General features: G+C 34.4%; 3 protein-coding genes across 8 annotated transcripts; all 3 read left to right on the forward strand.

The window, feature by feature from the left end:
• Nucleotides 1-2,878: 2,878 nt before the first annotated feature.
• On the forward strand, nucleotides 2,879-4,388 carry LOC108471728 (uncharacterized). Its single transcript, XM_017773303.1, has 4 exons — nucleotides 2,879-3,106; nucleotides 3,185-3,270; nucleotides 3,657-3,813; nucleotides 3,870-4,388. The coding sequence occupies exons 1-4, from the start codon at nucleotides 2,879-2,881 to the stop codon at nucleotides 4,386-4,388; spliced, it is 990 nt and encodes a 329-aa protein (XP_017628792.1).
• Nucleotides 4,389-5,613: 1,225 nt separating this feature from the next.
• Nucleotides 5,614-11,217, forward strand: LOC108470426 (putative disease resistance protein RGA1). 6 transcript variants are annotated; one of them, XM_053021657.1, is made up of 4 exons: nucleotides 5,614-5,722; nucleotides 5,862-5,969; nucleotides 6,050-6,120; nucleotides 6,764-11,217. In XM_053021657.1, exons 3-4 carry the CDS (start codon nucleotides 6,118-6,120, stop codon nucleotides 9,158-9,160), a joined length of 2,400 nt encoding a protein of 799 aa, XP_052877617.1. In that variant the 5' UTR covers nucleotides 5,614-5,722; nucleotides 5,862-5,969; nucleotides 6,050-6,117; the 3' UTR covers nucleotides 9,161-11,217. The 6 variants fall into 6 exon arrangements, with proteins under 6 accessions (XP_052877617.1, XP_052877620.1, XP_052877616.1 ...); XM_053021658.1 differs by having other exon boundaries at nucleotides 5,641-5,753; nucleotides 6,764-10,610; XM_053021660.1 differs by lacking the exon at nucleotides 6,050-6,120 and having other exon boundaries at nucleotides 6,764-10,610.
• On the forward strand, nucleotides 9,180-10,365 carry LOC128284105 (putative disease resistance protein RGA4). The gene has a single exon (XM_053021663.1). The coding sequence runs from the start codon at nucleotides 9,180-9,182 to the stop codon at nucleotides 10,125-10,127; it is 948 nt and encodes a 315-aa protein (XP_052877623.1). The 3' UTR covers nucleotides 10,128-10,365.
• Nucleotides 11,218-12,914: the final 1,697 nt, after the last annotated feature.

Consider the following 12,914-nt stretch of genomic DNA (forward strand, 5'->3'; position numbering starts at 1 on the left):
TTGTCTCATTCCATCTCATATTTCTCATGTCTTGTTTTACTATCTCATCCGTTGAATCATTGGAATTATCGATGGATTTTCTAGTAGTACACACAAAGTGTACATTTCCATATTTCTTCAATTCATATCCAGGATTTAGCCCTTAAGATGTTAAATCATCAAGCACTCTCTTGAGTTACATATCAAGGAACCGTAGCGAATCATGATTACCATTTTAGGGAAAATCCTATTCACCTTGAGTTACCATAGTGAATCAGGAACAAATCCTATCCACTTTATATATTTCTAGTGAATCAGGAATAAATCCTATTCACTTTTAATTCTCGAGAAGGCTTTTGTCAAAATTTTCCATCCGAGCTCAATCTATTTTTGCAACACATGCAGAACTTCATAAATTTCGGGAAATTTCCATTATCCATCGATCACCAATATTCAAACGGAATTTCACCCATTTATTAATTTCCAAACATGTATCATTTCTTTCATTTCACATCTATATAATTCATATATTCAATTTCATACAACATATACAATACAATACAACATTTAAATTAACATATTTACATATTCATTCAAGTTATACGAACTTACCTCGATAGCAACTTGTAATCGAAATTCTTTTAATCCGATATCTTTTCTTTTTCACGATCACTTTCCTTTTTCGATCTTTCCGGGTCTATATAAATAAATTTAGCATCAATTCAACATATTTCATACTCATTTGAATTCAACTCATGTTCTAGAAAAAATTATTATTTTGCCCCTAAACTTTTCATAAATTCCATTTTTGTCCCTAGGCTCGGAAATTAATATTTATGCAAATTAATCCTTGTTCCAAGCCTATTTGATTTTTACATCTCACATTTACAGCACTTATATTTCATAAAATTCAGAATTTTTCTTTAAATTTCACAAGTTTACAAATTAGTCCCTTTTACACGAAACTTTTAATTTATTCTTCAATTTAATCCTTTACCTAATTCTAACTTGAAATTCTATCAATTTAACCCCTAATTCAGCAATTAATTCAACATAAACCATGTCCAAAAATCTACTAACTTTCAAATTTTTAACATATACTAAATAGTATTTTATTCTAGGATTCCAAAAACATCAAAATTATAAGAAAATGAACTAAATTAACTTACCAATTGAACTTAAAACCTCAAACCCTTATTTCTCCCTTTTCTTTCTTTCCCTTTTTCCTTCCTTTCTTTCTCCCCTGTTTTTTCGTTTCTATTCTGTTCTTCCTTTTTTTCCTTTTTTTGTTTCTTTTGTTTATTTATTTAGTTTATGTTTATTACATTTTAGTTATATTATTATATTATAATATCTATAATAAATAAATATATATGTATTACAAATGTACATATGTATTTATTACACATTTACATTATTATTACCACACAAATGTTATAATTTAATTTATTTTATTTACTTTATTTAATTAATATAATATAATAATATAATAATATAATAATATAATAATATAATAATATAATAATATAATAATATAATGATATTTACTTAAATTATGAGTAAATATATAATAATTCCTAATATATGTATATTATTTATACACATGAAAATTATTTTACCACACACATGTCAATTTATGGTATAATTTCTTATTTAGTCCCTTAAATTTTCTCTATTCTATTAATCAACTTTTACCTTATATTCAATCTAGTCCTTCCACTCAATTGCTCCTAATTTAACAAATTCACCTATCCAAAACCTAATTAACCACACAACTAATTTCGTAAATATTTATTAAAAATATTTACGAATTGATTCTAGGGACGAGTCCGAAAATGCTTTTTTTTTCAATTAACTACAAAATCAATAAAATTTTCTTATCAAAATTTTCATGCAACCTTCCTATCATAATATAGACCATGCCATAATTTTAAAATAAAATTTTCTTTTTAGCTTGGATTTGTGGTCACGAAACCACTGTTCCGATTTTACTGAAAATAGGCTGTTACAAGTTAATTGCTGAAGGTGAAAGGTCACAAATAGGCATTTGAATAGTCATAATAGTGCCTATAAATAGATTGTAAGAAGACATTATTTTGGTTAGGAGGCTTTTAATCCTTTGATTAATGTTTATAACATTTTGTGAGTTTTTCAACTCTCCTATTTCGTTTTAGACTCAACATGACTTATCTAGTTTGTTAGTGGCGTCATCCTATTCTTTCCGAACTTATCACTCTTAAATAGAGTATGGCGTTCACACTTATACCGATTGGTTCCTATCTCCATATAGATAGTGGGTCACGGTTTAGCTATCCTTCTATCCACTTTAAGTGTTCTATAAGATTTGGGTTAGTACTTTATTTTAGTAGTAGTTCTTTCTTGACCTTAAAGTCATTCGAACCATTCACATTACCATTTTTCAAACCACTCGAGTTCCTTGTTAAACCAAACCATATCCCTTAATTATCTCAAACTATCACATACCCCTTTGTTTAAAGCCTTACTTAGCCAAATTTAACCAATACTCTGTTTAAGAACAATATTTCTCCATTTTAACGATCGGGCAACATAAACGACTTGAATCATCACTGAGGCGAGTTCATATCACTTACCTTTACCTATCAACAGGAAAAAATCAAATGCTTTTACTAACATCATTAATCGATGCAATTGCAGGGCAAATAGTTGGTCTAAAAGGCTGCTGTCGTATGGGGGGAAAGAGGTGTTCTTGAAAGCTATTATTCAATCTATTCCTACTTATGCCTTCTCTGTTTTTTAGCTCCTAAAGGAGCCATTAAGGAGCTTCATTCTATCATGGGCCGGATGTGGTGGACGAGTAATGAGAGAACTCGTGGCTGGGCTATGATGGCTTGGAAGCAGTTATGCAAATCCTAAAGGGATGGGAAGGATGAGATTTAGGGACACGCACTTGTTCAATCTGGCCCTTTTGGGACGACAAGTGTGGAGGCTGGAAAATTTCAAAGATACGTTATGTTTTAGAGTTTTGAGCGCCAAATACTTCCCCAAAGGTGACGTGTTCAGACCAAAACGGAGTGATAAACCGTCGTTTACTTGGATGAGTATTGCAAAAGCAGCGGCTGAGATAAAAGATGGTTTTATGTGGCAGGTCGGGGATGGAAGCAGGATAAATATTCGTTGGGACCATTCGGGCATTGAGGGGTTAAACAGGAATTCTCTGGACTAGAATCTGCTGACCAACAATGAAAATAAAGTTCAAGACTTGTGGGACCAGCAACAGAAGCTGTGGAAAAGAGGAAGGGTCATGGAGCTGTATGGGAATAATATGAGGGAGTAGATTTGAATTTAACCATTCCTCATAATGATATAAAAGACAGTCTTACGTGGATTCAAAACCCGCATGGTTTCTACACTTCAAAGTCTGCGTTCTCCTGGCTATTTCTAAAGAGAATCGGTTTCGGCCCTCATAGAATGTTTTGGAGAATCATTTGGAAACTTAAAATGCTCCCTAAGATTAAGGTTTTCTGCTGGAGAATTGGCCACGATATATTACCAACTTACGAAAATATTGCACGTATCCGTCCGAATTTCTCAAGCAAGTGCCCGAGATGCAAGAGCGAGGTAGAGACGTGGATTCATACCATGAAAGATTGCCCTAAGGTCTGAGAAGTGCTTTTGTTTGGGGGGTTTAATAGCAGGCTCGTTGATGGAAGATATGAAAGATGCATCGATTGGCTGAAAGATACTTTTCGCGTGCTGGACTCAAAAGCTGCTGTAGATTTTTTAATGCTTCTCTGGAACGTGTGGAATAATAGGAACAAGCTGGTGTTTCAGGACAAAGACGATCCGGCGATGGTGGTGTAGGAGAGGGCACAAGCGCTAAGTAATGACTTCAGAATTTTTAATCTCAGGGAACCTCCCGTGATCCCCCCAAGCCGATGTGTAAATGTTGGACAAAACCACCGTGTGGGTTTGTTAAAGTCAACGTGGATGCTGCGATTTCTGAAGGGAGTATAGGATATGGGGTGATCGCCAGAGACACCGACAGTTTTGTCTTCGGTGGCAGCTATGGCGTGATTAATAAAACCCTGGATATTATTTGGGCGGAGCTGGAGGCTTTGTCCGCTGGACTGAAGTTCGAAGAAGCTATGAATTTTTCAAAAATAATTGTGGAGTCTGACAATGCTCTTTTAATTAACACGGTCAATAAGCATGAGGATGATGTAACCATTTTAGGCTGTTGTGTCAACAAGGAGTGCAGGCTTCTTAATAATTTTGTTTCGGTCCGTTTTAAGTGGATTGACCGCAATAGTAATGCCATAGCAGATTTATTAAGTAGGCTTGCTATTAGTAACAATTGTACTTTGAATTTTAAGTTGGATTATCCGTTGGGAATCTACAATGTTATAATTCGTGATGCAATGAATTGAGTTTGACCCTTGGGTCGTTTTTATTAAAAAAAAAAAATCTTTGAGCTATTATTTTTTTGAAAACTAGAAGTAGAAAAGTTGAGGGTTTTTTTTTTTTTTGTTAAATTCTTGTATTATTCCTTTGTACTTTATAAAAAGTATGGATTTAGTACCTTTAGTTTAATTTGATCATTTTAATCTTTATACTTTTGAATTAGTTAATTTTAGTCCCTATATTTTAAAATTTAAAATTTAGTCCTAACTCAAACAATAACTGTTAAATCTGTTTGGTTAAATTAAATTACTAGTCTCAGTATTATGCATACGATTATAGATATAATCTATATTTTCTAATTGAATCACTCTAAGTTCTTATCTTGTTCAAATTTTAAAATTTCAATATTGACACAAATAATAGTTATTAATATATGAATTGAATTTTCAATGACTAATATGTCGAAATAACTAACTTATATGACATTACACATCATAATATGTTTTTCACATCAAATTTTTTAAAAGTAGGATTTAATGATTTTAATGATTTTTTGTGAGAAGCGAAATTCTAATTTTGAAAAAAACATATTAACTAAAAATGACTAAATTAAAATAAATAGATTAAATTTATAATATTATGAAATATAAAATTAATAATAAAATTTAAAATTTTGTTGTGTTAGGTGAGAGAATGTTAGATTTTTAAAAAGAATTTTCGCCAAACAAAAGAAAATGAGACAAGAAAATTCGTAAATATCAACACGTGGACTCTATAATAATTTGATATTGCACTCGTTTTATCCATAAATGTTGATGTACCCGAAAAAAAATTAGTAAAAATAACATTTAAAGATATATATATACATATATATATTAAAATTTTCTCACATTATTCATATAAAATATTTAAAAACTACTTAATTTTTCCTAAAACAAAAATAAAATAAAAAATAAACTATAAAAATAGTCACTTTTATTTGCTTAAAATTATATATCAGTCACTTATGTTTGAAATATTACATTTTAGTCACTTATATTATCGTTTTGTTATGAATGGGTCACTCTACCGTTAAACTCCGTTATCTCCCTAACGGTAATTCTACGTTAAATACCGTCGTTAAGAAGATAACGGACTTTAATGGTAGAGTAATCACTTTATAACAAAAAAAATAATATAAGTGACTAAAACGCAACATTTCAAAGATAAATGACTAAAATATAATCTAATATAAAAAAAATCTCTATTTTTATAGATTACCCAATAAAAAAAGTTCAAAAAGAAAAAGAAAATAAAAAGTTTCGACTAACCTAGCTACCAGTTTACCATTAAAATGTTGTGAAGATTCAAACTTCCATTGGTTTGTAAAATATATGAACTTCCATTTTCTAGTCAGTATACACTTGTTAATGAAATATGAGATATTTTTGGTATTTGAACCCTACCACAAAGCTTTGCGATAGCCATTTGAGTTCAATATTATTTTGATTTGATTTCAGGTGGGGGGGGGTGACTTCCATGCCGTTCTCCGATTCTGGTTTCTTTACTCCTATCATATCAGTTCAGGATATGTTTTGCTGAAGGAATTTGAAGTTTTATGAACAAAGGTATTACTAGATTTTAAGTTTAGTGGATAGCTAAGGTTTTGAGACCATTCTCTGTTTCCTTTTTTTTTTCATCATTGCAGAAATTCATACGTTGGCAGTCTTTGTATTTTCTATGAGGTAGAAGAGAATGGCTTAAGTAGGCGATCGAATGGTAATGGATGGTATCTGAATCTGAATTCTCTTTACCTTTAAAAAAATTTCATTAAAAATATCGGACTTATTAATTCAGATATTATTAAAAAATTATAGATATTCGATTAAGTATGTGCCGATGCATAGTTTTCCTTTTCCCCTTCTTGGGGTTTTTCAAAATTTAAACAAGATTGAGTTTAATTTGCTCGATCATGTTTTACTTGCAATTCTTCTTGGTTGAGATTAAGAAGTGTTTGGTGTTTTACTTACAATTGCAGTTTTATGTTGGTAACTTTACCTTTATTTTATAAATATATAAATGGAAAGGTAAATGTAGATGCAAACACGAAAGCGGTTCTATTTCTCAGAATATGCCAAAGGAATTAATATAATTGCCAAAGCATCTGCATCCATAGAAACTCTCTTTCTTTTACCGCATAATTGCGTGGTGGGTAGTCACAGTCAGTCTTGTCTATCATTTTACACACTTTCTGCTTTCTTTCTTTTTCAAACATTGAATATATGCTTTGTACCAAAAAGAAAAACATTGACGATATACCGTGTGGTTCCTAACTCTAACAATAACTTTTCTTTGTTCACTTGGTTGTTAAATTCTTCTTCAGTTTCCAACTGTTGTTGCTTTGCTGATTGTGAAATATTAGGAGAGAGTGAATATGGCAGACGCGCTTGTTTCAGTTGTTGTGAATATCATCTTAGACAACTTGAACTCCTTGTTCCTGGAGGAGATGGGACTTGCTGGGAGCCTCAAAAAAGAACTTCAGAGCCTGGAAAGTACTCTTACTACAATCCAAGCTGTGCTCCATGATGCCGAGGAGAAGCAGTGGAAGAGTGAAGCTATCAAGAATTGGCTTGGAAAACTTAAACAAGCAGCTTATGATCTGGAAGATGTGCTTGATGACTTCAAAACTGAAGCTCAGAGGCGTAGAAGTAAGGTATCTACTTTCTTTTCTCTTCAGAACCCTCTTGTGTTTTGCCTAAATATGGCACGTAAATTTAAGAATGCAAGAGAGAAATTAGATGCCATTGCTGAGGAGAAAAGCAAGTTTCACTTGAGAGAGTGTGTGGCAGAAGCTGCAATTGAATGGAATGAGGACAGGCAAACCAGCTTCCTTGTGAAAGAATCGGAAATACTAGGCAGAGCAGATGAGAAGGAAAAGATAGTTAGTATGTTGGTTAGCAATGCGAGTCATCATGATGACCTCTCTGTTTATGCAATATGTGGCATGGGAGGTCTTGGAAAGACCACACTTGCCCAATTGGTTTACAATGACAAAAATGTGGCAAAAGCCTTTGATTTGAGAGCTTGGGTGTGCGTATCTGATGATTTTGATATAAAAAGGTTGACTAAAGCTATCTTGGAATCCATTGAAGGGAAGTCATGCGATATCCAAGAGCTAGATCCCCTGCAGCGGCGCTTAGTAGGGATGTTTGTTGGGAAACGATTTTTGCTTGTTTTGGATGATGTGTGGAATGAATACCATGACAAGTGGGATAGACTGAAGCAAGCGCTACAGTGTGGAGCAAGAAGAAGTACAGTCATTGTCACTACTCGACTTGAGAAAGTTGCTCTTATGATGGCTACAATTCCTTTCTATCGCTTGGGATGTTTGTCAGATGATGATTCTTGGTCCTTATTCAAGCAAAGAGCCTTTGGGATGGGAATAAAAGAAGGCAATGTGAACCTGGACGCAACTGGGAGGCAGATACTACAGAGATGTGGAGGGGTACCATTGGCAATTACGGCCATAGGAAGCATACTGTGTTCCAAAAGTCTAGAAAGTGAATGGTTACGTGTCAAAGATAGCGAGATATGGGCTTTGGAGGATGAGGGAAAAAGAATCTTGGCTGTGTTGATGTTGAGTTATGAGCATCTTCCACCATATATGAAACAATGTTTTTCATTTTGCTCAATATTTCCCAAAGATTCTGTCATGGTAAAGGACGAGCTGATAGGACTATGGATGGCAAATGGATTTATTCCTTCTCGAAGACTGTTGGATTTGCATGATACCGGTTGTGAAATATTCTCTGAATTGACTCGGAGGTCCTTTCTCCAAGAGATCAAAGAGGATGTTGATGGAACTGTTACATGTAAAATGCATGATTTAATCCATGACATTGCAACAACAATTATGGGACATGAATGCTGTGTGATTGAGCCCAATGAGAGGTTGAAAATACCAAAAACTGCACGTCACTTGTTTGTTCATAATAGCAGTTCATCAACAAACATTATGGACCTGTCCAAGTTGCAACCGTTGCATTCTTTGATCCTAGGCAATGAGATCAGCTTTTGTGGTATTTATAACCTCTCTAATCCTGCCCAGTTCATCAGTAAACAAAAAAATCTGAAGGTGTTGGATTTTGGTTATTCTTTTAGCAATACTGCATTTAAAAGTTTGAAACAGCTGAGATACCTATGCCTTCATGATGGTAATATGAAAACTCTACCTGAATCAACAATCTCCCTTTATAACTTGCAGACACTAAATCTTCAGTATTGTCACAGCCTTGAAATGTTACCTAAAGATACGAGGCACTTGAAAAATCTGAAGTATTTGGACCTCAGAAGTTGCTCTTCACTAACTTCTATGCCTGTTGGATTGGGACAATTGTCATGCTTGCGCAAGCTCAGCATGTTTGTTGTGGGAAAGGACATTGGTTGCGGTGGCATTGATGAGTTGAAAGAGTTGGCCCTAGTGGGGGAATTGAGCATCACAGGACTTCACAACATAAAGAGTTTAACAGAAGCTAAAAATGCCAATTTGAAAAAGAAGCAAAATTTAAGTTCATTAAGCTTATCTTGGCAAGTAGAGAGCTTGGAAACCTCTCATCATCAACATAGAAATGATGAAGAGATTCTTAATGTTCTCCAACCTCATTCTAGCTTGAAGAAGTTATGCATATTTGGTTACCAAGGTGATAGGTTTCCATATTGGATGATGGATCTGCTTCGACCAAACCTTGTTGAAATCTCACTTGAAGATTGTGAAATATGCGATCAACTTCCACCTCTAGGGAAAATTGCGCTTCCTTAAGGTCCTTACTATTAAGGTAATGGGTGCTCTGAAGTATATTGACAGCAACTTCTATGGGGATATGGAAAGTTCTTTTCCATCACTGAAGGTTCTCGAAATAGGTATGGCACCATGTTTGGAGGAATGGACAACTGTGAATGGTAGAGAACAGTTTCCTCTCTTAAGATCGTTAACTATCAAATGTTGTCCCAAGTTGGTTAAGATGCCAATGCTTCAATCTCTAAAAAAGCTAGAAATTGGAGGAATTAATGTTACTTTACTTAAATCTTTGATGATGAATGCCACTATTCTTACATCTCTCTGGATTAATGAAGTTGATGAGTTAACAGATTTACCGGATGGACTATTGCAAAATCAGAAGCACCTTGACAGCTTGACGATTGTGTCAAGTACTCTAAAGTCTTTATCTGATATGCTGGATAATCTATCCACCCTTGAACACTTGGAACTTGAAAGTTGCTTACAACTTGAAAGCTTGCCTGCAGGACTACAAAATATCAGCTCTTTAAAAACTTTGGATTTAAGTCAATGTGACAGCCTTGTATCCCTTCCAGCAAATGGATTGCAAGGCTTATTGTCTTTGTCTTCATTGAGGATTCAAAATTGTAAGAAATTAGCCTCTTTATCTGAGGGGGTGCTATATCTGACTTCACTCCGAAACTTGCTTATCAATGGATGTCCAGAGTTAACCTCATTGCCAGAGAGTATCCGACATCTGTCTTCTCTTCGATCTCTGCGTATTTGGAGTTGTGTGAGATTAATTTCTCTTCCGAATGAGATACAACACCTCAACTTGCTTTCGCAATTGGAGATTAAGTATTGCTGTAATTTAACGTCATTGCCCCAAGGGGTATGGAGCCTCACGGCACTGGAAACGCTGGAGATTGAAGGATGCCCTCATCTGAAAAGGCAATGTAAGAAAGAGAGGAGAGGATTGACCCAACATAACCCACATTCCGTTCATTGAAGTTATGTCTAAAGAAGAATGCTTTGGAACCTGTCTATCGGCTATCTCTTAAGTCTTGCAATTATCAAATAACATTCAAGAATTATGAGAAAGGATTTTAGCATTGCACTTTTGTGAATAAGACATCTGCAATATCATTCATTCATCCATTTCTGTTAATAATGTTCCCTACTATCCAGAGTTCATTGGACATTCGCAAATGGTTTGATTTGATGAATTTAGGATTTGGTTGTCTAAATACATTCACTGGATGGGTGATTGGACATGTTACCTCTCAAGAAAGTTCTGAAAGCTCAGTTCTGCTATTTGAGAAAAGACCATTGCATTAAGTTGATAGAGCAATTTCTATCCTATAAGACCAGTACAGAATAAATTGATGTCAAATAATTTTACTTCTAAATTCTTATGCTCATCAAATACTGTTTTGTTCAACTTCGTTTCAGGATATCAATCATATAGCAGAGCACATTTCTTGGGTTAAAATGCCGGATTGACTTAATTAGAAAAAGCCCTTATTGAAAAAATTAACAATCAATTAAGGACTCTATAAATCAATATGATTTATATGGTTGATAAGAATTATATAGTAAGGCTTGTTAGAATTATTATTACCAATTTTGATGCATCAGTTTTGGTTTGTTCAATTGTAATCTTTTTTTGGAGCTTTTTAGCATTAAATTTTGTTTTTCTTCTTGATTTTTAACAGTCAGAACATGGCGCTTTAGGCTACTTCTGATTTTTTCTGTATTATATTCATTCCATGCCTAGAACTGCAACCTTGAGTGGTGGTTTAATTTGATGTCTTTGCCTTCACGGGTAAGCAGCCTCACAGCACTGAAAACGCTAAGGATGGCTGCATCTAAAAAGGCGGTGGAACAAAGCCTGAGGAGACAATTGGTCCATCATAATCCACATCCCGTCCATTTTTGTGAGTATCAACCCAAAAAAATTTCCGCTGTATCAAAAACTCAATCAGAGTCCAACAACTTCATGAGTTTTTCTTTGCCCTTGTAAATAACAATAATATAGATGACTTATTTTGAGCTATAAATTAAGTTAATTAAAATATTATGTTATCGTTGTTGTCTTATTTCTGTGCGTATCCGATGATTTTGATATAAAAAGGTTGACTAAAACTATTGTAAAATCATGCTATATCCAAGAGCTAGATCCCCTGCAGAGGCACTTAGCAGAAAAGTTTGTTGGAAAACGATTTTTGCTCATATTGGATTATGTGTGGAATGAATACCATTACAAGTGGGACAGACTGAAGCAACCGCTATGGAGTGGACGAAGAGGTTTGTTGGGAAACGATTTTTGCTCATATTGGATTATGTGTGAAATGAATACCATGACAAATGAGACAGACTGAAGCAAGTGCTACGGAGTGGACGAAGAGGAAGTGAAGTCATTGTCACTACTCGACTTGAGAAAGTTGCTTTTATAATGGCTAAAGTCCCTTTTCATTGCTTGCTATGTTTGTCAGATGATGATTCTTGGTCCTTGTTCAAGAAAAGAGCCTTTGTAATGGGAATAAATGAAGGTAATGTCAACCATGAAACAATTGGGAAGCAAATTGTGCAGAGATGCGGAGGGGTACCATTGGAAATATATGCCATTGGAAGCATATTGTGTTTCAAGAGTCATGAAAGCGAATGGTTACGTGTCAAAGATAGCGAGTTGTGCGATTTGGAAGACGAGGGGAAAAGAAATCTTGATTGTATTGAAGATGGGTCATAAGCATCTTCCACCCTATATAAAATAATAGTTTTCATTTTGCTCAATATTGTTGGAACATTGGTAGCAATAATACATGATACAAGCTTAAGTTTTCTTTGAAACTAAAATGAAAACAAGTAAAAGCAAAGAGAAGAGTTTGAAAAACACAAAAGATGACCGGATAACATCATTGTTTTCATTGATAAATTCCAAAATATATGAGAGTTATATATGAATTTGACACTTACCTAATAATGTAACTGCTCCCACTAATATGAAGCAAATACAATCTTTGAATCATATACAAAAGAAAGCTGTCATAACAGCTATTACATCAAGTACAAATCAAGAAAATCTAATCCTACTAACTTTGTGAACAAATTACAAAGTAACTAAACTAAGTTACATAGGAACAAAATGATCAAAATGAACTCAGCAAGCTGCCGTACTTAGTTCAGCTCCAATACTGGTCTGCTTAGTGTGTTGCTGCTGCTATTGTGGCTCCTGGTTACATGTTGCATTGCAGGCCAATGCTCAACACTCTTCCTTGGACTATATGCAACATACACCAATCTCAATTCTCAAAAACTCAAATTTGGTAACCCCGAGTGGCTTAGTTAAAATATCAGCTAACTGATTTTCTGAGCTACAATGAAGAAGGTTGATTTCTCCTGATTGCTTAGCCTTTCGAACAAAATGAAATTTGATTTTAAAATGTTTAGTCTTGCCATGAAAAACTGGATTTTTAGCTATGGCAACAGCTGACTGATTATCGACCATGATCTGAGTTGCTTCAGCTTGTTCTTTATTCAAATCATATAGCAACTTTCTAAGCCAAATGGCTTGATTCACTGCTGTTGCTGCTGCAATGTACTCTGCCTCAGCTATGGATTGAGCAACTGTTTGTTACTTCTTTGAGCTCCAGCAAAAGACTCCTGAACCAAGGGTAAAAAAGTAACCCGAGATGCTTTTCATGTCATCCACAGACCCGGCCTAATCACTGTCTGAATATCCTGTAAGCTTAAGCTCCTTTTCCTTCTTGAACATAACACCAAACTTCAAGGTTCC

Source organism: Gossypium arboreum, chromosome 11 (assembly GCF_025698485.1).
Source record: "Gossypium arboreum isolate Shixiya-1 chromosome 11, ASM2569848v2, whole genome shotgun sequence".
Taxonomy (NCBI): domain Eukaryota; kingdom Viridiplantae; phylum Streptophyta; class Magnoliopsida; order Malvales; family Malvaceae; genus Gossypium; species Gossypium arboreum.